This window comes from Balaenoptera borealis (genome assembly GCF_965194805.1).
Source record: "Balaenoptera borealis genome assembly, chromosome: 11".
Lineage (NCBI taxonomy): Eukaryota > Metazoa > Chordata > Mammalia > Artiodactyla > Balaenopteridae > Balaenoptera > Balaenoptera borealis.
In genome coordinates, this window is record NC_138868.1 from 111,036,147 (window position 1) to 111,062,296 (window position 26,150).

The 26,150-nt window shown below is 44.8% G+C and overlaps 1 protein-coding gene across 5 annotated transcripts in view; it reads right to left on the minus strand.

The window, feature by feature from the left end:
* The window catches only part of OPCML (opioid binding protein/cell adhesion molecule like), a 1,243,265-nt gene that overhangs the window by 864,175 nt on the left and 352,940 nt on the right, over window positions 1-26,150 (minus strand). The window contains exon 2 of one of the 5 annotated variants that reach the window (XM_082341077.1): window positions 1,903-2,046. The exons of 3 other annotated variants lie outside the window; for them this stretch is intronic. In XM_082341077.1, coding sequence (XP_082197203.1) covers window positions 1,903-2,046 — 144 coding nt within the window. Of the gene's footprint in view, window positions 1-1,902; window positions 6,139-26,150 lie in introns of those variants that run through there. One more of the 5 variants, XM_082341078.1, reaches the window with a different exon arrangement.

Sequence of the window (26,150 nt, forward strand, 5' to 3'; positions counted from 1 at the left end):
ATGAACCCCTCGTGAGATCCGCGGGATGCCACCACTTAGGAAGATGAATTAACATGGACAAAACGTGTTTCAAGGGCAAAGGGATTGCAAACGGAAAGTTTCAAATCCAACTCCTTCCACTGGAGGGGCACTCTGACAACATCCCTTCGTAAATAACCAAAGAATAAACTACATCTAACTAATGCATAACTTTCAAGATCTAGTTCATGGAGCAAATGTTTCTTCAGAATCTGTACTTTTTTTTAGGGAAATACTAAAAGCTTCTTTTATAGCAGTGGCAAAGCCAGGCATTTCAGGGAAGTCACAGAAAATGAAGGTAGGCATGTTTCCAAAATCGAAGGCAGGCTGTACCATCTGAAGTTCCAGAATTGGCACAGATCTGAACTTTAATAAACAGGAACATAGATAGTTAGAATCTGAAAATCGGGTAGATGATGACTTCCTATTTTAAAATCCACACTCGAGTATGTAAGGAAATTAGAAATAAGCAGAAAAGATCACCATACGGAAATGAGAAATAAGCAGAAAAGATCACTGGGTGTCTCTAATGGAAAACAGAGCACCGTCTCGAGCACACCCCACTTGGTTATCTCATCCCAGCCTTTCATTGCCTGTGAGCTATTTTACAACTCTGTAAATTATAGAAAATTGATAGCCAAGCAAAATAATTCTGTCTATAGACATGGAAGTAAATTGTCTGTTGCAGTTTCAGTCAACTCCCCCTTCCCAACACCTCAGAAAAAGCCAGTTTCCCGTCCATTTGGAAATTGGTTTCAATATTCCTTTAACCCATATACATTTGTACGTCTTTGACTTCTCTTTCAAAACATATATAAAATCGCCTGGTTTCCCTATGAATAACGAGTTAAATAAAATATTGTTCATTTTATATCTGTATATGAACCATCATTTTACCTTTTCTGAAAACTGTCTTTTAACAAGTAGGCAGGGATGTTCCATATAAAGAGAACAACAGACTATCGCGAAATGTAAAAAGTGTCAGCCACTGATCGAGAATTAGTGAGACAAAGGAAGAGTATGTCTTCTTCTTGATTCAGCATGAGAGATTTCCTTAAGCCACACCTAAAGTTTCCATCAGTTTAGCAGACCAGGGGGATTCCTAGTAGAAATACTCAAAATACACTGCAATTACATCTGTATTTTATGTAGACTGAGGTCTGTAGTTAGGCATTTGTGATACCATCATGGTTATTCCTGGTACAGAGTTAGTCATTGCCATCAGCCCATGTTTGACCTTCACAACCTGAAGAGAAGACGCCCTCCAGGTGCTCTGGGCTGAGACTGACGAGTCTGATGGCGCTCTCAACAATTCCACGAACGATTCTGACCCTACAGCTGACAGAACAGCTCTGCAGTACATTCTACGGAACAATGGCTCAATGCACCAAAAGTTACAGACACAAGGAATATGTGTAATTTTCGTCCTCAGAATTGCATCAAACGCTGCCCCCTGTACTTTTATTTTCTTAATATTTTATACGATATTTCAACTACATGTTCAAGCGCGCCGAATGCCATCGTCGGGGGATAAGGAGTGGATCGGCTTTCCTCCATCCCAGTCATGTACCCAAGCGGTGTATCAACAACATACATTTCAACCCTGTGTTCTTCTTTTAACAAAAGGCAAAGATGATTTGTGAAGCCCTTAGTAGAAATGAAATTGTTATAATTCACTTATTTTATGAAGTCCATTTTTAGTAAACAGATTAACACAGAATTCACGAGCACTCATAAAACGAGATGACTTGCAGAGGTGAAACGACCATCTTTTGGCACTCAGCCCCCAGTAATTTCTTTTAACTGTATCGTTGACGCTGATCCAACACTCACATTCCCTTTACCACGAGCAGACGCAAACCCAGCAACAGCAAACAGCCATACCTCCGTGCACCCCACGTGCTGCAGGAGCCACCAGGCAGGATGGCCAGAAACTGGCCAAAGACTTCCTTCCCATGAGACCAAGAACTGGGCCGGCCGTGAGCTCTCTCTTGAAGATGCTCAAAACAATAATCAAACAGCACTTACCTAGGGAGACACAAAGGGAGAAGGGCAGAGAGAAAGGAGAGTTAGTGTTGACAACCACACTGTGTTCCATAGAGATGATCTATTTTAAGCGAAGGGATGTTTCACGCAACTCAAATTCCCCACAAGCTCGGAGTCGGACTCGGGTTTCAAATGCGCCCAGGTAAAGGTCGGTGGGGAGAAGGGCATATTGTTGCAAAAGCCAAGCAGCTCGCTGTTTGCTTTCTTTTCCAACCTGGCGTCCTTAGCCAGGTGCATTTAGCAGCCAGATGTGGGCCTGGTAACAAGAGACTGGCTGGGGACTCTGCTATGTGCCAAAAGCCAGTGGAAATGCAGGCAACCCAGCTGCCTTAATGATCACGGAGGTTCTGGAGCTGTGCGGTTCAGATGCTGAGAAGATTGAACTAATAAAAGAGAATGAGAGAACTGTTGTTGCAGATTACATGCTATTTATTCCAAAATCTGTTCATTATAGAAATTTGCAAGACAAATGGCTTTTTAGCAAGGAATGGCATCATTTTCCTCCTGGTAAGTGCAGACGAGAAACGCAATTTGTCCAGAGCATGGCTTCTGTGTTCTTTTTTTTTTTTTTTTTTCTTCCAAATGTGCCTGGCTCTAAATCCCAGTAAAATTCCTGAAAATATTTATCAGGAGGTTAGCAAAAACAAGTGACGTGACATTTGTAGAGTTCTATACCATTTGCAGAGGCTTTCATAGATACTATCTCTTCAGAGTCTCAGGGCAACATTTTATTGCAGGAAGGGCAGGTATGATCACCTCCTCTCCTCCCCCCTCCTGCGCCCTTGTACCCCTCCTCCCTCCTCCCACATCCTTCTTCTTCTTCTCATTTTACAATAAGTAACCTGGGGCCCAATCTAATTACTCAGCTCGCCCCAAATCACGCTCATGGAGAATGACGGCTCCAGGACTGGACTTCAGGTTCCCTGGTTTCCTACTGCTTTGCACTCGATTGAATCTCAGACATAACATACGGGCAGCTAAGAAGAATTGCAGAGAAAGGGGAACATGAGGAGGCAGAAGGAGGGGATGAGCAAACCGAGGAAGAGGGGGAGAGTAAAAGGAATACGAGGTAAGAACGGCAGGAAAAGGTAAAGCTGACCACAGCTTTACCTTTGTTCGGCAGCGAGTTCCTCGTTAAATACATTTGTACAAGGAGAGAGCACAGAAAAGTACCCGACACTCGAGAAACTCCATAAAAGGAGTAGCTATTATTCATTCCTTTACGTCTATTGATCCAAAGAAGACCTGATTAGAACGGCAGACGTCATCCCTTCGGTGGCTACTGTTGACCCATCTGCCTTAATAGCTAAATAATATCCATCAAGGGAATCACTGTGCTCGAGAAATGTCATTTTACAGGAAAAAAAAACACAAAACTCTCAAAGGAGTATTTTCTGGTCGTGTGTGATATTTTAATCCCCCGGTATTGATGGATGGTTAATTCCTGGCCTGCTCACCAACAATGAAGTGCCCGGCATTCTGCTGCATCCCAGCACTTCTAATGACACCTTGGCTTTCTTCCCGGGTAATTCCAAGAGTCTGAAGCTTACCTGACATGTGCATTGCACGTCTGACTCCTTGCGTGATAACAAACGCAGCTAAAATAAATGGCACAAAACAAGCTACACCTTGGAAGTTCAGAAAGGCCACGGAATCTCAGAAAGCGGGGGTCATCCACCTCCACGCAGACCAACACTTGTCTCAGGCTGTGGCTGGCATTTGACCAGGGAAGGAAGTGCTTTGACCCTCAGCAGCAGGAAAAAATAGAAGGCGACTTTGGGGTAGTATCATGGGATCATCATGTTTATAGCTTTTTATTAGAAGGTAATTATAGCCTTATTCAATTTATGACCCAGAATGCACCTAATCCCCTCATAAATGATTCTTTTTCACCACCCAGCACTTTCCAGCGCTGCTGGCCAAATAAATGGTGGCTGTTTCTACCTGGGTGATGGCACGTCTGTTAATTTTAACACTCCATGAAACTCAATTATGCAGAGCAGAGCGGCAAGTCTGGAGCTATTAATCAGAGGTTTGATTCAGAGGTAATTTGTTGTTGGGACCCAAGGAGCTGTCCCTGGTTCCTTCCACGGGGCTGCATCAGCGCTTAATCCCCTGCTTTAATGGAAGCTGCTGGGGTCGGATCTGTGCGACTGACAGAGGCAACACAGCTTATGAGCATTGCCTTGCTTATTAATGGGCAGACAGCTCATTTCTTCTCCTGAAGTCACCTTTCGTCACGGCAACCAGAAGCCATAACACTTGCAGGCCATCGAGACCAAGCAGCCGACCGCTTATTTCCCAGCTGCCTGAAGGCAGAACGAGAGAAAATGGGTAGATTATGAAAGTGGCTTAATATGAAGGAAGAAGTGAGAAAAATACGCTTGAAACTGACGGAGGGAAAATCATCTATATCCCCTCTGAATATCTTGAGGAAGAACGTACTGTATATAGCTTCTAATAAGGATGATTTCAGTATTTGCTCCTAAGTAGATTAAGGGGTAAAACTCTTAGGCCCCAGATGGGGTCTAAGTAGTTCCAAACTCATATTTGATAGATGAGAAGGGATCACTACCTGACAAAAACCAAATACCACCACCGCTATTACAATCACCAAAGACCTTTGACGGAGTCTCGTGTCCTTGGTATAAATCTGTACATCTCTTCACTCAAAATGCACCTCCTGTAGGTTACTCCCTGTGCTCGAGGTACCGGAGACACAGACGCACGTCAGGGCCCTTTCTTCCAAGAGCTCACAGCGGAACACACAAGACCTGCAACGTGAATCTAGTAAGAACAGTCGTGCACAGATACAGACATCACCCCGGCAGGACAGGAGGGGTGGGACTCGGAAAGGACACAGAAGCAAAGTTGCAAAAACGATCAAAGGGAAACAGGAAGATGAATCATGGAGATTTAAAGAGGATGAAGTGGGAGGGTGAATAGAAAGAGCTTCAGGATGAATACAGGAGGGGGGTGCGGAGAGCTTGGCGTAAGGCGGGACCACCACCCTGACATCAGCCTAACTCCAAACGCACCCCCGCTGCTCCGAAGACAGACTGCTTTCCAGCCAGAGCCCTCTCCTTTGTGTCTCCCAGACATCGACGACTGTCCCCTCCCCCGAACCTCTGCTCAGGCTGCATCTGTCTGGAAAGCATTCTCCCACCGCTTTCTAAATCCCGTCTATGCTTTACGGTAAGGCTGCCCCAGGCTCATGCGATTTCTGTCTCCTCCACATGCAGCACTGCCCATGCCCTCCCGCGGCACTGAGTCGTGTGTACTTCCTGATATGGTTCTACTTCCTCGAGTGTGTACTTTCACTCTTAGTAATGTCATAAAGACTGGAAGGGCAGAGAAGGTGAGTACACAGAATAATGGCCTCCCAAGATATCAGGTCCTAATGCCTGGAATTTATAAATATCACTTTATATAAGGGAAAAGGGTCTTTGCAGTGTGACCAAGGTAAAATTTTGAGATGGAGCGATTATCTTAGATTATCCTGGGGTCCCTAAATGCCCTCACAAGTTTCCTTCATAAGGGGAAGGCCGAGGGAGATTTCATAAAGAGCAAAAGGAGGAAGCCTTGTGACCACAGATGCAGAGACTGGAGTGACACAGTCCCAAGCCAAGGGATGCTGGTGGTCACCAGAAGGTGGCCAAGGCAAGAAACAGCCCCTCCCCTACTGCCTCCGGAGAGCACAGCCCGTCCAACATGGAGATCTCAGCCCAGTATTACTGATCTTGGACTTCTCGCCTCTGGAATAGCAGGAGAATACATTTCTGATGTTTCAAATCACCAGGTTTATGGTACTTTGTTACAGCATCCATAAGAAACTAACACAAATGAATAGGGTAACCATACATCCAGAATTTCCCTGCAAGTCCCAGTCTATGCCTATCATCCTGGCATAATTATCACAGCTCCCCTTTCACTCTCAAAACTTCTAGTTTGGCCATAAGTTATGTAGTCACCCTTGATTGGACGGTATTTAATCTCTGTCCCTTCGTATTCAGTACAATTAACACAATGCCACACCTACAGCAGGCAAGCAGTACAGAGTATGTGAAGTTGAGAAGAAAATTCTCTGTCATTTTAGAAATAATTTGATCACAATCTTTGTCCAAATTTGGGAAATAAGGAACTGCTTCGGTTGGCTGAAGCAGAGAAGTTGTGCAGAGACATATGTTGTTTAAAAATGAGGTTTTCGATCTGGCCTCACTCACAAAATACTGATCTGGGGCCTGTCTTGAAATTAACAAAGATCTTAATTCCCAGCCCAGATTTCCAAAATTGGAACTTCTGGTAGGTATGAGGGGCATGTTCCATATGTTCAGGTTTCAAATGAGGTTTTATTTCTGAGGAAACATCTACATGAACTTATTTGATGAGATTGGAAGAGGGAAGCTGGAGGCCCGTTTACAACGATCTCTTGACACACAGTTTAGCGTCCATGGGTTCCTTTAGAGAAAATATCTGCTTGTTTGTGCACATTTATGTTGCCAGGGTGGGTGGGGGGGGGGTGGATAGGGAAACAGTCAATCAGGAAGCAATTCAATCTGGGTGCTGAGTATAAATGGAATAGCAGGAAGATGCATTTTGAAAATAAACAAGTTAATCATTCCAGCCAGTAATATCCTTAGGATCCACAGCCGGCAGTTATATGAATCAAGTAGCAAATATGCTTGGGTATAAATCAGTACATACTACGCACTGGAGAAAAGCAAGCAGTGGGAGATCTCTTCCACATGTGGAATTTCGTTGGGGACACAGAAGGTTTGGAAAGCTGTGGAAGACCTTAACCAATCAAAGGACAAACCAAGGCTTTTTGTGCTGAATTGTATGATACTGACTCTAAGTGCCAGAAACATTAAGAGAAGGGACAGTCCATTGTGAGCTGAGATCATTGTTAACAGCTTCATAAAGAGATGTGATTTGAGCTGGAGTTTGAACCTAGTGAAGTGTTCACACAGGTACTACAAGGGGCAGAATGGGAGAAGACACAGGGATCATCCAGGTGAACAGGACATGACGGGGACATTCCCGTGTCAGGTGGAAGGACGATCTCATCTCACCTCTGTCTTACTCCATATTCACTGCTAAATTTGGTTTAAAATATGTGTTACAGTATTTCTGAAATCCCATGGAACTTAGAACTCCTGACTCTATTTCTTGGGCTAACAGGAAAATGTCCACCTATCTTCTGAATGTAAATTCTTGTGAGTTGAGCTGATCAAATGAGATTCTCACAAGTTAAAGGGATCTGAGTTTACACACTGGGATGGAGCAATGGAAATTCATTTAAATAAATTTAATTAGGAAAGATCACCCAAAGCCCTTCCCTTCTCTATTACTACTGAACTGTACACAGCTTAGGAACAATTAGACAACTTGCGAGCCTACGGGAATTTCCAGCTCCTCCCGAGTGACACTCCTCCTCACGAAAGGAGCGTGCTTAGACACTGATTACTGTTCCAGATACCTAAATACTGGATGACCTGGTCTGATCTTGGTTATGAAGTATTTGCAAATAAGTCAACAATTGGAAGTAAGCAAAAAGCAAAAATAAAAAAGAAAGAAAATGCAACCCAGAAGTCAATACACTGATGTCTGTTTTTGGATAATGAAGTTGGAGCAAAGAGGGGAACAGACGTGAGGCCCTTCGGTGCACAGGAAAGACAATTAAGAAACAGAAGTGGAAGCTGGCATAGGGGAAAGTGGCTCTTGGAAAGTGTTTAAGCAAGTACAACTGACGTCCTTATCAGGAGGCAATCATACATACGGCACGAGAAGACAAAACGAACAGAAATGTGCCTGTGCTCACATGGTCTCCGCCTCCATGACCCACTGCATCCAGAGCACAGAGGATGAGCTGGAGGGTCTCCTGACTGCCAGTCACCTGTGTCATTGCAGGTGGCCTGCTGGTTCTTCAGAGTTTCACTAAATAAAAGAACTGGACCATCTACCAAGAAAACAAAGAACACCTGGGTCCTATTAATAACTGCATCACTATCATATCATTTTCTTAATAATTTCTCAATAATTATGCTTTTTCCCTCACCAAGAACACTTTGACCCACATGCTATTAATAAAGATTTTAAGTGTGGATGGAGGTGAGTGGCATTTTTCAATCTATATTGAACCCTTGAAAAACTATTAAGAAGAGTAAACAAAATAAAGCCCTTTCATTTTATGATAGAAGTTTTCCCAACAAAGAAAAAAAAAAAACTCACTGACAAGGAAGTTCGGTTTTCTTTAATCTTTGTGAATCAGTAAGATGAAAATGCCATCTGTACTAAATCCAAGGTACACGTTGCATTTCCCTGCAATGTCTTCTGTGGACTCTGTTTCTATCTTTTGGCTCACATATATTAGTATTTGCTTTGTCTAAAACGGCAAACATTAATTATTAGCAAATAAAGCATTTCTTATGTTAAAAACTAATCGCATCCCAGTGGATGTGTGAATCCCGCAGGATGCTGAATGAGACTTTTAGAAAATATGCTACCATTTGTGTTCTGAGATTGGCCCTGCCCTGATATTGATGAGCTGGTATCAGTCATGCACAGTTTAGCATCAATTATTGGTCAGAGAGCAGCTTGGAACTGGGGGAAGAGGAGAACTCCAGAAGGTATGCGTAAACAAGAAGAGGAGGAGGGCACTGCTGAGTGAAAGGAAAGTTGCAGGACAGAGTGTCCCCAAAGAAACTAACGCTGTGGCAAGTTCCTCTGTGTTACCCCTGAAGTCACAGTGAACAGTGAGAGGCTGAATACATCACTGCCATCATCCTGATAGCTACCAAAACAACGAGTGTGACGATGAGTCCTTCTCAGTCAGGTTTAGGTGTAAAAGTTTTAACTAACAGAGGTGATAGATTTGAGGACTGTCATTTCCAGTTTACAAAACTCTTTGAAAATTAGAGATGTTCACACCAAGAGGCACGGCGTGTGGACAGCTGAGCCCACAAGTGAGGCATGACTCTGCAGCCCAAGGGTATGACACATTTTACTCACAAATGCAGCAGACGTCTGTTGGGAAATGAAGCTCATATGCACCATAATCTAATCCTTTCATCGTTAAGATAAGAAGAGGGCAACAAACTACCTGAAAACGAACACGTTAGTATTTATGGAACTCAGTGTCCTGGCCCCTTTCCTTGAAGAACACCAAAGACCTGACGAGCCACCAAACTCACAGAATAAACTCAGCACACAGCCGACACCACACAGAGCGCTTCACAGCGGGCTGGGAACTGGCAACTGGTAGGATTTTCATGTTCCAGAAGCAGAAGCAGCACCCAGAGAGAGTGTGTAACTAACTCCACAACTTGCACTTGGATTCCAGAACCGTTCACTTAGCCGTTCAATGCCAGGCTTTCTGGAAAGAAAAGCAACCTGAAATCCCTGAACCCACTGCTATAGTGGAATCGATTAAGGGCGCAGATGTTGCCATGAGGGTGAACAACAAATTCCCTGAAGCACCTTCCTGAACCCTCACCCAACTCGGCCCTCATCCAAACACCTGTGAGGGGTCTTTCCTAATAAAAATGAATCTTAAATTATGTAATGGGAACTGATAGAAAAATAGGATTCACTTCTCACAATTTGCTCTATAACCAAATTTCCTAAACTCCGTCTTAGGTGGAAGGAGACCCCCTACACCGAGACCTGGGCTAGGAACTGCCAGCCGGTCACAGCCTGGAGGCCCTGAAGCTCCAATGGACTCACAGCCCCTCCAACCGGAGCTCCTCCTGCAGACGGCAGTGAGCAGAGCCCGAATCCCACGTCCGCTCTCCCTCCTCACGACCATTCCCTCTTTCTCCTGCTCCCGTCCAGACGGAAAAATCCTCCCTGTGAGGATTAAGTAAGAGACAGGAAGCAAAATGCACAGTCACTGTCTTAGAGGGAGTCAAGGAATACTTATTACCGTATCGTCCTCCAGACCTGTGGGCCCCCCGTCCCCTCACGGAGGACCACATGGCATGGGGGTGCTGACCGTGGGGAGAATGACCAGCTCAGAAGCAGTCTCTCTGCACGTGAAATGGGCAAAGGCCTCCAGGAGGTGAAGAGCCGTCCCTTCCCTTCAGCTGAGAAAGCAGAGAACGCAAACAGAAGTGCCATGAGGTACGGAGGCCGAGTGTGAGAACCATTTAAGTGCCTTGCACAGGGACACACAGTTACTTTTAATTAAATCAATCATTTAAGTCAGCGGTCCCCAACCGTTTTGGCACCGAGGACTGCTTTGATGGAAGACAATTCTTCCACTGACAGGGGCGGGGGAGACGGTTCCGGTGGGAATATGAGCGGTGGGGAGCGATGGGGAGCGGCCGTAAATACAGACGAAGCTTCGCTCCCTCGCCCACCGCTCCCCTCCTGCCGTGCGGCCCCGTTCCTAAGAGGCCGCGGACCCGTACCGGGGGTGGGGGACCCTCGTTTAAGTGACTGTCTGTTACACCACGCTCATCATCTTCCCTCATCTCTCCTCTAAGGCCAAACTTCACCCCCTCTCCACGCTTGGATTTCCTGATGTGTAGACGGACCTCGTGCCTCCCCCCGTGTGTGCACTGGTGTCTGGCTCTCCTATCCCCTGATGATTAACACCCACACGCTCCCAGGGCATCCTGGGGACTCCTACACGTGTGCTCTTCGGAGCTGCAGTCTTTTTCTGTTGATCATCAACAGTTCCTCTTAGAATTACCTGAGCAGGAGCCAAGATCGATGGCAACCTGATTTACAGCAGCTCTTACCAACAGCTTGCGGAAATCAGAAATAAATATGGGGTCAAAGAACTCACCAGTAATTTGACATTGGTAAATCTGGCTTATTGAGGAGTCTTAAATAATAAGGACCTTCACATCTTCGTTTCAACTGCAAGAGCATCAGCGCATTGCCTAAAGAGCCTTTTAGAGCCGAAAAGGTGCTTTAAAGTTTATCACTGTTAGAGTATTTTTCTGCTCTGTCAAATACTGCAACATAACTGAATCAGCAGCTCTATAGTATAACACAGCCTTAACTGGCATAGGCATTGGAAAGAGCGGTAGGGGAACTGCCCTTGGTCTTGAAATCACGTCTGCAGGTTGTATTACAAGTCAATAGAACAGTATCTGTATATCTGAGTATACTAGGAAAGCTGTAAATGCTACCAGGAAATGATCCAGAAGTTTCCTGGATCTAAATAAAAAAGAAGCAATGGAAAATATCAAAACAAGGACAATTCCTAAACATAACTATTTTAAGAAAATGACAATGGTGCCTAAGTTTAATGATGATTTGATTCAGCCAAAGCTGACCTTGACTTCAATTTATAACGAAAATTTTTTTGTCATGGAATTGCTATAAAATATAAGTTTTGAACATACAGAACAGGTTACACGAGGCAGCAGTAAATACCTGTGAGCTGTGGTCCCTATTTCCCCGAGAGCTTAGGAGAGTTTTTTATGAACACGAAATGGCAAAATTGCGAATGTTATATAACTGTAGAAAAATCTGATCTAATAAAATGTGATAACAGGCCTTAAGGGGGTGATCTAGTCTATCTTGCCTCCTAGCAGTTCAGTTAAATGATGAAAGGGAAAAAGAAAAGGACATCCCACAATTTGATGCTGGTTCATGATTCGCCTGACATCAGAGTTTCTCCCCATGATTAGCACAGATTTTTCATGCCACAGTTTCATTCTATTCCTTCTGGTTTTATCCTTAATAGAGGCACATACAGCTGGCCACACAATAGGCAGTCCTATAATTGAAAGCTGTCTGGTCAACTTCAGGGCAGTATTTGTGTGGTCAGTGCAGAAGCTGCATTGCCACACCAAGGATCAGCTGGGATGCCTCTCAGAGCACTTGGTGGCCTGGGAATGATACAGACTTGAAGCTGGGGTGGCCGGTCACTGTCGCCAAGTGGCCACAGCTGCGACTGCCTCTACCTCACTCCACCATCCTTCACCTCCTCTACCTCCGAATTGGCGCAGCATCTCACAGCATTTGTAAGTCCAACTTGCAAGGAAAAATAAACAAATGTCAGAGGCAGCAAAGCAGGATGAGCAGTGGTAGGTGAGGCTGGAGAAAGTGCATGATGGTCCCCAAGCAAAGAGAAGGAAGTGGGGCGAGATCAGCAAATTCCGCTGCTAGGTTTTTGGGTAGGAAGAATCAGATTCAAGGCGATGAAATGGCATGACCAAGATGACACAGCTTGTCAGGGATACAGCTGAGACTAGAATGAAAATTCCAATTCTGATTTCTATTTCCTTTCCGCTACATTATATTGCAAAGTCACTTTCCACACGGCGCACAGGTACATAATAACTATGTACAAGAGTAGCCAGGGAAAAGACTGAAATACAGACTTTGTTTCATAGGTAATGCCCTTGCCCTTTCCTGAGCATTTCTTTCAGCTGCCCACGTGCCCACAGTGGAGACTTTGTTATCCTTCCTGACTTTGTTTCATAGGTAATGCCCTTGCCCTTTCCTGAGCATTTCTTTCAGCTGCCCACGTGCCCACAGTGGAGACTTTGTTATCCTTCCTGACTCAGGTCAAATGCCACCTTCTCTGACCCTCCACCTTAACCCGCTCTGAGGGAAAGAGCATGGGGTAAGGGCAATAGCACCAACTTTGGTTTCAGAGGTAGTTAGCAAGTGGCCAACTGGGATTGAAGTCAGGTCTGTTTTGATTCCAATACCTGCACCATGAACTGTGCCACCTTCAGAGTGACCAGGAAGGCTGAAGGAGACAGCCTTCAGAAAGTGCTGGGACCACAGTAAACACTCAACCTCAACTCTCTTTTCTCTCTTTTCCAAGTTCCCTTTTCTGTTTTGTCTCCCAGGAAAATGATCATAGACTTATTGCTCTCAGAGCATTTTTATTAATCAGAAGACTTTATCCTTTTTTGCAATCAATAAACATACAGGGAATTTAGAGTCAGGTTCAAAGCAAGGAGCTAGAGAACTAATGACCAGATGACAAGATAAGAGCCGTATTGGGAAGGGCTTACATGCAATACCAAAACCTTGAGCCTTACCTTATGAGCTAAAGGGAGATACTGAAGAATTTTAAGCAGCAGAGAATTATAATCTGATTTTTATTTTAGGTGAATCAGTCTGACTGTCTTGTGAAGAATGGATCAGAGGTGGAAAAATAAAATCCAGGAATTCCAGTTTCAGTGGTCTAGCCACAGAGAAATGAGGAATTTAAGCAGTAGACTATGGTAAGGATAAAAACAAAAGAACTATACCTAAATATTATAGCCTAGTTGGTACTTGTTTTTCCTCATAGGGGAATGGATTATTTCAATTCTGAAAAATTTTTATTTGCATAATAGGGTTAAATGAATAAGTAAACATATTGTAGGTAATGAGAGCCAGGTTTGTCCCTGTTGGAAGAAGTTTCAAACAAAGAAAGAGGGAGACTGGAATAATCCCTGTGGTATTGGTTAGAATCAGAGGTATCAATACGGACTTATGGGATCCTAAAACATATACACAGATAGAGAGAGAGATGAGAGAGAGACAGCTGAGCCCACGCAGGAGTCAGTGCACACCTGTATCCCCCAGCCCCACCCGCTGAGCAGGACCAGATGCCGTCACCCCACAGCAGCAGTGAGCACACTGAGCCCTGAGACTTGGTTTCTAAACACCATTCTCCACTGAGAATAATCTGGGCTCCCTAGAGAACAGCTAGGCTCCAGGGAAGAGAAAACATGAGTCTGCAGCATTTTCTGGCACCAGAAACTAATAAAGTGCTTACAAATCAAGAGAGAGGGGAATGCGTCCATATTAAAAAGTTAGAGGGGGCTTCCCTGGTGGCGCAGTGGTTGAGAATCTGCCTGCCAATGCAGGGGACACGGGTTCGAGCCCTGGTCTGGGAAGATCCCACATGCTGCGGAGCAACTAAGCCCGTGAGCCACAACTACTGAGCCTGCGCGTCTGGAGCCTGTGCTCCGCAACAAGAGAGGCCGCGATAGTGAGAGGCCCGCGCACCGCGATGAAGAGTGGCCCCCGCTTGCCACAACTAGAGAAAGCCCTTGCACAGAAACGAAGACCCAACACAGCCATAAATAAAAAAAATAATAAAAAAAAAAGACTGTGGTTATTTATTAATTGGGTGCAGAAAAAAAAAAAAAAAGTTAGAGGGGCCAACTTGACTCCTGTCAACAACCAATGACTAAAGTTGGAACAACCTGAGAAACAAATAACAAAGATTAAAATAAATAGCCATGAGTCCATATTGGCATAAATAAATAACTGAACGCATCCACAAATGGAGGAGGAGGAGAATTCCAATTAAAAAAAGTAGGAACAAATGAGGGAAACAGAAAAATCACTGTTAGAAGCCTACAGTAATAATTGCTTTCACAAGAACTGTCGATTGATGCTAAAATTAATGGGCAAAAGTTTAAGCAGAAACAGGGTATATCTCTCCCTCCAAATGCTTAAAGGGAAAAAAGTAACCTTACAACAGGGACTGCCAGCAGATACTATGTTAACATCACACACCGATCACGTCACGGGTTACTGACGCATAGTGACAGCACGTACCTGCTAATATCATGAGCTGTGAGCAGCACGTAACTTCTCTGGCATCTGCCGCAGTAATTCTCATACTAATCATGAGAAAACATCAGTAAAACCTAAACTGTGGGATACTTACAAAATAATGAACAGTGCTCCGTCCAAGGGTCAAGGTTACAAAAGACAAGGGAAGACTGAGGAACTGTCAAGGGCTGGAGGAGACTAAGAAGACACTAAAGGCAACACAGGATCCTGGATTGGATCCTGGCGCAGAAATAAGAGACTGGTGGAAAAATCGGTGAACTCTGTGTTCTGTACATTAGTTAGTAGAACTGTACCGAGGTTAATTTCTCAGTTTCGATAATTACCTAGTGATGACGCAGGATGCTGGTATGAGAGGAAACTGGGAGAGGGGTGTTTGGGGCCCTCTGCACTTCTTTGGTAAACTTTCTGAAGTCTAAATTTATTTCTAAAAGAAAGGTTAAGCCAGACTGTCGGCAGTGGAGTGGAGATGGTGGAGGAAGGGTGGCAGAGGCTACGAGAGCAGCATAAATGAGGCGCAGAGCGTCAGGAGGGGCAGGACGGGGCTGAGTGGCACCCACCCACCAAACGGGCCAACGAGTCGGGTCCACAGGCTTGGAGGGCAACGAGGACTTCACCTCGCGAGACGCTGGGCGTGAGGTGCCGCCGGGACATCCAGATGGACACAAAACGTGGGCAGTTTGATGAACGCTTCTGGAGTCTAAGAGAGAGAGATGAATTGGACGTATAAACTGCGAAGCAGTCAGTGTCTAGAGGTTTGTTAGAGGCGTGAGGAGGACGGAGTCATAGAGAAAGAACACGGAGAGGCAGGGGTTGGGAGGACGAAACCCATATTTAACTCTTGTTCACGTTAGCCTTTTTTATGTTACACATTTTTGTGGATCGGGGATATGGCTTACTCACTTCCGTGTTCTCACCACTTAGAGCCGTGCTGGGCAAATAATGTTCACATAAGTGGATGGAGGAGAAAGTGACTCCATCTCCTTGGACACCAGGAGCCCACAGGCGTTTACGTCTCTCATTAAGCATATTTCACTCACCATCCCTACATCTCAGGTTTTATTTGAAAGCTATTTCCCCTAGTTTAAAAACCTAGGGAATTGATACAAGTGAAACCTCAAATATGGTATAACATCAGGTTATATCTGACCTATTTATTCCCCTCACCACTTCTAAGAGAATAGCAAAACAACCAACAAATGGTCTTAGAATTTTTTTTTACACATTTATTTATTTCATTTTTATTTATTTTTGGCTGCGTTGGGTCTTTGTTGCTGTGCGCGGGCCTTCTCTAGTTGCGGTGACTGGGGGCTACTCTTCGTTGCGATGTGCGGGCTTCTCAACACGGTGGCTTCTCTTGTTGCAGAGCATGGGCTCTAGGCACGCAGGCTTCAGTAGTTGTGGCGCATGGGCTTAGCTGATACAAGGCATGTGGGATCTTCCCGGACCAGGGCTCAAACCCGTGTCCCCTGCACTGGCAGGCAGATTCTTAACCACTGTTGCACCAGGGAAGCCCCTAGAATTTTAAAAACTTAGGAGATGCATTGCTTGGGGCTCCATGCTCTGCCGGGGGACCTCGTCTAGAACAAAGAGGAGCTCGCTTCCTTCCTACTGTCCTTGCTGAATGTGCAAGGGTCGTTCTTCCCTGTGAGGACTGTTTCCAGCCAGGATCCAGGTGGAATGACTCAATCCAGGTTAAGTGAGAATTCCCAGCCCAACCTCCAGGCTCTAACAGGAAACAGGACCTCACTCCCATCCGCAAGTCCTCTGCGGGCAGGGTCCCCAGTACGTGCCGCGTAACTCCCTGCGTGCTATGCAAATATCCTGCTAACACAGTTTGTTCTGGAAAACAGTAGAAGATAATGATATTTAAAAAGACAAGTGGCTGCTGAAATCCCCATAACCTCGCACTATTTGGAAAAAGAGAGTTTACCTGAATATTTGAGGCTTAAGAATTGCCGACCAGATGGCAGGCAGCAATATAAAAGGTATTAACAGAGCTCCAACTCCTTCTGTGTGTCATTTAGTAGGATATTGTGCTCACAATCCTGTTCTGTCACTGGTGGGTTAGCTTCTCCCTCCCCGCTTTCAGTTTTATTTTCTCATGCTAACATTTCAAGGGGAAAAAAAATCATTTTAAAGTATTACTGTGGATTATTGATTTATAATCTTTGCACTTTCCTTGAAGCTCTTCCAGGGTGGACATAGGGAGGGAAGGGTGGTTAGCTAGGAGGGGGAAAGGCACAAAACCAGAAGAAAGGATGCCAGGCAGAGTTGGATGCTTCTTGTTATATAAGGCGCTGCCTTTCCTTCAGTTGGTTGGAAGTGCGGAGAACTTGGCCCAGACTTTCTAGAGGTTGTAAACGAGAACACTGCATCATGAGTGGTGGAGTCAGGATTCTAAAAGCGAAGGGCCCAGCTGGTGTTCAGCGGAAACTCAGGGACAGCAGGGCCGGGTGTTTGGGCCAAACCCAGCAGCAGGAGGTGAAATGTACTCTAAGGAGGAAGACAGGTCACAACGTCCAAAACCAAGTATGGTTCATAGGGCTCCAGAAAGAGCAATTTCGCGGAGTTCAGGAGGCTAGGACAGGACTGGAATGTGGTCTGTCAGCAGACGGGAGGGTCCACACCACGGGACTGGAGTCCAGTGTCTGGGGGCAAGTCAGGGCCAAGGCCAAGCTTCGGAGCAACGGGGGCATTAAAGCAGAGACACCAGACAGGGCAGATGGGGGACAGTGTTACAGCTGGACACTGGCGACAAACATCACAGGGCTTCTCCACCCAGGTCTGGGCAGAAGGTAGAGCAGGACTGGCGCAGAAGTAGAACTGACGCTGACACATGTTATTCACCGCAGCGGGTTCATTAACTCCCGCCACAGTCCGTCCCAGTGCCCAGGACCAAGCCCGGCAGAGTGACCTCAGAAACACAGACACCAGATCACGGGAGGAGAGAACTTGGAGGAGGAGGCTGACCGGACACCCACCTGCTAGGTGTCTGCACCTCTCCTCACAGAGACTGAGAACGCACTTACATCCAAATTCTCTCCAAAATACGCTCTGGCAAGTGTGTTCAAGTAATCGATGTACATAGCTAATGAGGCACATCTAATTAACCTAGAGAAGACCCCCCCAGCATACCCACCACCACCAAAAACGTCAACACCCACAAAACACCCCGCGGAAAGACTCTCGTTTTACAACTCTCTTTCCTCTCGCTCATCTCCCGCAGTGTGTGTGTGCTCAGCAGCTGTATCTGAGCAGAGAGAATGAAATAATGGCGGATGAGCAGAGCCCTGAATAGGCTGTTTAAATGAGTTCCAAGGCTTGGGTAACTGTCTAGATCTTCCCTTTGCTCGGCCTGGGTAAACACAGATTTAAATGACTGATCAAAGACGGAATAGTCACATAATGATCTAAAGAAAATTAGGGGAAGCACAAAGAAATCATATTATCTCAGGTTTGGAGGAAAAAAAAGTGTTTCAAACCCCAGCCCAGGCTTTCCTCTCCAGTCTACAACCTGCAAGCAGGGGACACTACTTGCTTAGGGAGAAAATAAGGAGAATTCAACAAACTTCAAGACTGATGACATCCTAGAACTCTGAGGCCGTTTTATGGCTCAGCCACGTGATAACAAGTCATTTAGCTTCTTTGATTCCATATTTTCTCATCAACAAGTCAGAAAACACAACCTCTCAGGCTTATATGGATGATGAAAGGGTCAGATGTACATTCAAACCCTTTTTATAATGCTTTATACACAATAAAATTGTTCCAATGACAAGTATGATGTTGACATAAGTGAGTGAATGAATGAATGACTGAACACATGGCTATGGTCACTGAGTAATTTCTATACATGGACAGCATAAGCGTTTATACTACCATGTATCTTTATAGTGTTTGTCACTATCTGACATTACATATTTCTTTATTTACATACTATCTGCTTCCCCTACTAAAATATAAATGTCTCATGGGCAGCAGATTGGCCTTATTCACTGCTATTTCCCCAGTGACCAGAACAAAGCCTAGCATTTAGCAGACATTCAGTAAATAGGTGTTACATGAATGAATGAATGAACGAGGCAGTCGGGTGTTGAACCCAGACCTGCCTGACTCCAAAGCCTGTGCCCTTAACCACAAAGCTAAACGAACGGCTCATGAATGAATCAACTCCAAAACTGAGGGAGGCAGATTTCACTCACCACCATGCCGGGGCTTTTCTCACATAACTTTGGTCGGAAGAATAACGCCCCCAAACACATCCACATCCTCATACCCAGAACCTGTGAATACGCTTCCTTATATCGCGAAAAGGATATTGTAGATGTAATTAAGTTTAGAACAGAAATACGGGGAGGTTATGCTGGATTATGCAGTGGGCCCAATTCATTCTCATGGGTCCTTAAGAGCAGAGAACTTTTTGAGGCCGTGGTCAGAAGAAGAGTCGTGAGAGTGAGGCAGGGGCAGGGATGCTGTGATGCTGACCCTGAGGATGGAGGAGGGGACCACGGACCAAGAAATGCAGGCACCTCTAGAAGATGGAAAAAGCATGGGAACGGGTTTTCTCCTAGAACTCCAGAAAGGAACACCCTGCCAACACCCTGATTTCTGCCAGAGACTCAGGCCAGACTTCTGACCTACAGAACCATAGGAGAGCAAATGTGTGTGGTTTTAAGCCACTAAGTTTGTGGTAAGTGTTCCAGCAGCGATAGAAAACAACTGCCAGCTTGAGGACATTCATTGCTTGCTTGCTACCAGAATCGGATTTTAGACATCATAAGAAACTTCCACCCAAATTAAGAAAAAAATTAATTGGATTCAATAAACTATCTTCTACACATCCCCCTGACCCCAACTTAAGGCCAAGATTAGATTTAAAACTTGAGGCCAACTGTAAAAGTTTTTCTCTCGACATATGTTCATAAGAAAAACCTTGAAACCTCAATTGATTTTCTTTGTTCCAGAAATGTGGGCTGGCTTCCACATATTACTCATTACGCGGTGGGGAGCACTGTTTTTCTGAGCCAAAACCTTCCTCTGCTGCTGCTTTCCACGTTGCTTTCCATTATAAGCAAAAAGAAAAAAAAAAAAGTTCATGGTGCTGCCATCCCATGTGATCCGCGCCTCCCTAGCCAAGGGCCCTGGAGGTGTGTGGTCCTTCCGGCAGCATCCTGGGTCTCCTGTCCCCGCCGCAGAGCCATCTGCCTGGCGTCCCTGACACTAGTGCCCGGGAGCCCTCAGCTCCCGAGTGACGGGCGTCGCCGCAGAAAATCAACGTGTATCCATGCATCCCTGCAGACGGCAGACCGGGCTGTAATTTTAGCTCCTATTCATCAAATAACATTTGTTGTCATGTTGTAAGCTTGGCAATCAGTGGAACAGATGAACATATCTGAAATATTTGTTAAACATGATAGGACCTTGAAAACCACACCTCAGCCTCTCTCTCTCTGTGTGTGTGTGTGTGTGTGTGTGTGTGTGTGTGAGAAGAGACACCGTGTGTGCTGGGTAGTCTATAGAATTAAAAATGGAGTCAAGTAGAAACTAGCTGAATAAGGTAAAATGGAGAGCCTTGCAGGTTCATTAAAAATAAATTAGATGCCTGTCTCCCAAACCTTTTGCTAGCACTATTTCACTTAGTATTTATTTAACCTTAAAAAATGAAGGCTTCAAATGAGTCCAGAAAAGCCATGCATCTACCTTTCCTCTTTTAAAATATGAAACTTAATGCATGTGCAGTTTCTAAAGCGGAACCTAATGGCAATAAAAGTCAATGGGCTCAGCCAGCACTGGACCTATTACTCTTGTGATATTATATTAACTCGAGTGCCGCTAAACCCATTTGCTTATACAATAGCCAATAGCCTCGACTACTGAAAAGACTAAAGGTGAACACACTGGCATAGATGCTGGATTGACACTCGGGCAAAGCCCCACCAACATGGAGCCAGGAAACTCTTTCTTTCCAAAGTCACCCCAAGGTGAAACTCACATCTGAGGTCACTGCTAGAGCAGCGACTTCAAAACCACTTCATCTCTCTCCTCACCTTCCTCTGTAATATAAATAGCCACAGAACCAATCTCTAAAATCATCAATGAGCTAATTCAACAAATGTGTATTGAATTTACACTGTGTGGCAGTACTGTCTTCGGTTCGGGGGAAACAGTAAGAAGAAAATATTCAAAATTTCTTGCTTTCATCTGAGCCCTCATCTAGCTGGTGAAACTGATGATGTCCCCGAGAGCAATAAATGCTAAATGGAGAAAATGAGGTGGAGAGCTGGGGTGTGGGCGGGGGTGATGGAAAAATGTAGGGAGAGGATGAAAACGTGACTGGGGAGAGCGTTCCAGGCAGAGGGAACAAGCGCAGGGTGGGTGAGGCCGAGGCCTGTGCCGTGGGCGGGGAAAGGAGAGAGGGGACCCAGGAGGCCGAGGCCTGTGCCGTGGGCGGGGAAAGGAGGGAGGGGACCCAGGAGGCTGAGCAGAGGAAGGAGGGGGAGAGGCACCGTCTGCTACTACAGCATCCTTTCCGCGCAGAGCCAACTGCTCACCACGGACAACGCACACGTTGCTGAGGGAACACCTGCATCGGCCCTTTTCATTCTGATCAGAGGATAACAGAACAGGAATCAGCAACTGAGTTTTACGATTTAACCATCGGTCCTAAACCCCTGGCTTTTCGTTTCTGTCTATATTAATACGTGTGGGTATATGATATGGTACAAGTGTATGTATGTATGGCACAGATACAAGGATTCAGTACTGGGAAAACGAGAGAAATTAGAGAAGTAAGGACTCATCACCAAGCCCCACAAGAATATTTTTTCAGTGTTCAATGGCTATTTTTCCTAAACTCAGTTCAATTACTATATTTAATTGAATCAAAATGTCACTGTTTAGTAATATACCACAGTTTACAATCCTCTAAGAAATAATGAAAATTTCCAATTAACCTCCAATATGCTATCAAGGACATATCACAATCTCAGAGATGCTTTTCAATTTGAAAACTTGTGTACTGTAGAATGAATAAGATATAGTACATTCACCCCTCTCCTGACCTACAAAATGCATAAATTTTGACTCACTTTGATGTACTATTTTTACAAAGCTTGTTTGTTAACCTCGACTCAAAGCAAGAAATTGCATTTGTGTTTCCTTTTCTTTGGAACCTACCAGCTGAGAGACAAAAGGCTTTTAATCCCGGGCACTGCTCAGCCTCAGATGTCTGTATTCTTATAAGCAGGAGTAGTAATTTAACTGTAGTAGGGGCGGTAGAGCTAGAAATGAGTAGCACGTCATAGTGATGGAACCTGTCGCGTATTTATGGAGTATTTATGTTTCTCTGTCTACTGCCTCTGCCTGACCACATTCCACATGTACATTTAAAAGTGGGTGAGCGAGGTCGGCAACAATCAGCATGGCAAGTGATTGTCCCTGCAACGTCTGCTTTATTTCATATCCACATTAGTAGTTTCAGCAGAATATCCAAATTCTGTGTCATTAGCTTCTCTTGCATGTGCGATACATCAGTGTGTCAAGGCCAGTGTGGTCATCTAAAATTGTAAGTTCGTGGTGAGAACAGACAGTTCCATGTAACTTTTTCTTATAAAAATAATTGCTGATGTTATAGGCCTGTTTATAAGCACTTTGTGTGTATTTAAGCTTCAGGACTCCCCTGGGAGTGAGAGTCTATGATTATTATTCCCATTTACAGATGAGGAAACTGAAGCACAGACAGGTTGTGCTATCTGTCATTGGACCAAAAACCATGGCAAGAGCCCACCTGTCGTGGTGGTCAACAGCGCCCCACTTTCTATCCGATGCTCCTTTCTAGCTGTTCTATGAGGGTCACACTGTGGCACCTGCACACACACCCGCTCTCTGCCGGGCCACCCTGCCTCCCTGAGTGCACGCTTGTCCACCAGCGCCATCCCACGAGCCTGCAAGCTCACAGACTAGACAGCCGGGCTGACTCTGCTGCAGGCATGCAAACTTGCTTTGTTCACCGCCTCGCTGATCCCCACTGGTCTAAGATGCTGAGACTCCTCTATTTCAAATCTGATCATTTTAACCTAGAACAGTAATCAGAGTCTGTCCCTTGCAGTGCCTTCTCTTTAAAATTCACAGCACATCATGTTGACAAGTCAAGACATTCAGGCGGCCCGTCTGGTCGTGCGTCCAGGTGAGAGGCATGTGAATGGGAAATCTGGGCAGCCTTTCTCACCAGCCCCGCCTCACACCTGACCCACAGCCCCTTTCACGTGAGCCCAGCGGCTGCTAACCCGCCCTGACACCAGCAAGAGGCTTCTTTTGAGCTCCTGACAGGGTGAAAATTCTTTACTCAAAACCACTTGGAATTTGTTGCACTTGGTGGCAACCCCGCTGTGATCTCCCAAAAGGGAAGATCACCCATGAATTAAAGCAACCAACGTCACTCCAACACTTATTTTTCTGGATTCACTCTGGACTCATCTCTGCCACAGTTTCCATTACTGTAAGTCTGAGCCTGTCTGAGCATTAAATGCCACCATCCGGGGAGTTTAAAATAAAGGTACACAGAAAGAAACGCAGAGATGCCAGTGTCATAAGGGTCCCTGACCGGAGAGCTCAGCTCTAGAGGCAGGACCGGGACAAAATGACCCTGTGACCCCTCAGTGTTGACAAGTCTTCCGCCAGGTGTATTTAATTGAGCAGTTCAGAGAAAACTGCATCTTCTGAAATTCCCAAGGCATCTGCAGTAGGTTGGTGGAACCACACTCTTCTACGGTCGGTCAAAGCTTTCCAGGAAATGCCTCGCAGAGATTGGTTTTGAATATTTGCTTTGTCCTTGAACTGAATGAATGATGCCGGGGTTACGGGGTGACACCCAGCACCCTGAACACGTGTGCTCCTCACTTCCTGTCTTCCCACTGCATCTGGTTGTTTTAGATGTTTAACACTACTCAGATTGGACCCTCCCCTGACAGCTACAGAAACTCACTGAATGACACAATTTTTATAACTTGACTGATCGTGTGGTTAATTTAATCAATAGAGACAACCTACTTGAAAGAGAATTTGGACTAGTTCCTTTATTCTCCTCCCCCTCTCCCATCTGTCTGCTCCCATCTCTTTAACAGCAGCTCTTTCTTTCTTGATCCCATGGACTTGAGGTCAACTTAATGGAACTGCGTTATTTCTGCTTTTTCCACTCATTTGATCTGAGATTTTTGAGATGTTCACTAATTATCTATTTCTTGCACATAAAATGGGGATAACAATCCCAGCTAACTCAGAGATTCTTGCTGTGATTAAACAACATAATTTGCATGCAGCAAGTATCAGAGTGCTGAGCCCATAATAAACGTCTGTAAACGTTAGTCCTCATCCTCATCTTCCTCCTTCGTATACGTTAAAAAATTCTGTATTTTCACCAATTCCAGAATGCTGGCATCTTATCAATATCTTTGTTTGTTTATGAAGTATTTATTTAATAGTTTAGAATAAAAACTCTTAAAAATTATGCTCTTCTCTGGAAAACAATCAACTAACTCTGCCAATGGGTAAAGAAACGGCACTGGTCAGCCCACTATTTAGAACTGGAAGCTGTATCTGGCCCTGTGTCATCTCGTCTTTCTCTCAGTGTTTCCGCTGGATATGAAGTCTGCAAAGGAAACTGTTCCAGGGGCCCAGCAGCCTGTCCGGGTACACGGGGCACGGGGGCAACCACCTCGGGCTGGCTTGGGACTGGAGAGGAAGAAGTACTGTGTAAAAGACAAAACCCACAATTTATTCAGCTTCTGCCCATCCCCTAACCCCTCTCCAGCTCCTGGAACGAAGGTGCTGGGCTCCCGGGGACGTGGAAGATGCCACAGCTCCCATGGCCATCAAAAGCTCAGTGAGTGCTGCATTTACAGAGGGAAGGCAGCTTCAAAGGTTTCACTTCCACTTAGATTTTAAACAGCTCTACAAAAGAGCATCAATTTTGGTTAAAGTGATTTTTTTCATAGTTGGTTTGGGTGGTGATTGTATCAGGCTGTCAGCACATAGAGGCTGGGAGAGCAGATCCATGCGTGCGTGTGTGTGTGTGTGCGTATGTGTGTGGTCCTAAACATTTCCTCTATTTATAGTTTGGCAGGATTTGGCCTCTAAGGAGACTGAAAAGACATTTTCCCAGCATGGGCCACTCAGGATGGGAGTAGTGTACTGCAATTTTGGTTACATCAAAAGCATAGAATCAGGCTTCTCAACGCTGCTTCTGATTTGCTGTGCAGGAATACCTGTTTGTCTCATTACCTTATATTCATGCAGATTAGCTATTGACGCTAACTTAGCTGAAATATATAATAATAGATATATGCACCAAGTGCCCGCTGCCTCTTAAGGACTCCATGGGTTCAGGGTGGCGTCGATTGTGGAACATACCTGTCTGCCTATTTCAAACATGCGAGTTGGTGTGTGTGTTCATGATGGCGGCGTCTGAGCGCAAAGTGAGTAGCACAGCATCTCAGAAACCACATAGTCTTAAAAAAAACTGTAGCACCAAACAGAAGGCTTCGGCTGAAAAATACTCAACATTCTAATATGATTTTATATTAACACATATCAACTTTCAGTTATTTATCTGAATGAGAGGTACCTGCTAATTTAAAAAATAAGAGAGAAAGAGAAAATACGTCCAAATTATTTCAAGACGGCTGATGGCTAGTGGGTGTGGCCTGCAGTCTCTCACTCAGCACATGGCTCACTTATTTATGCTCCAATATTGCTTTTCAATATTTAAGACCAATATTGAAATCAACTTTCATTCTCTAAACAGTCACTGACGGATGGTAATTGGGCAGAGTTTAATTAAAAACAGGTATTTGGAGAACTCATTTTGGGATTTAAAACATATCATAGTTGAATTATATAGACACACATGCACATCCCATACACAAACACATAATACCCACATCTGTTGATGGTGATGCTTTCCAGCCGTATTTTTTTTTAACCAGGAATATGAAAAAAATCACCTAGGAGTCTTTTTCAAACACAGATGCTTAGGTCCCACTATCCCAATAATCTGACTCAGTAAGACTGGTATGGGTCTCATGCAACTGCATTTAAAAAAATATTTTTTAACCTTATAAGTTAATTCTTATAGGCACTAGCAACTGCATTAAAGATCAGATGTTTTTACAGTGTCAGTTGTTTAGGAACTTGAGAAGAGCCCTGTCTTTCCCAAGACCCACTGCGTCTGTCACTGGGTACCACTGCTGACCCAACTGCTAACCCCAACAAGACAGGAATAATCCTTGATTCCCCACTTTCCTCATCCAACTAGCACCCAGCGCTCCTGGCTCTATCTCCAGAACACTTCTCAGATGTGTCCATGCTTTCTCTACTTCACCACCATCAACTTAGTCCAAGCCGTCACCTCCCCACCTACCCTCTGCTTTTATTTCTTGAGATCAGCACAGTGCCAGACACATAATGCCCACTCTATAAAAATTAGTTGAAAGAATAAACAATTGAGCAATTATAAATGATATAGTTTTCAACAACTACTTGCA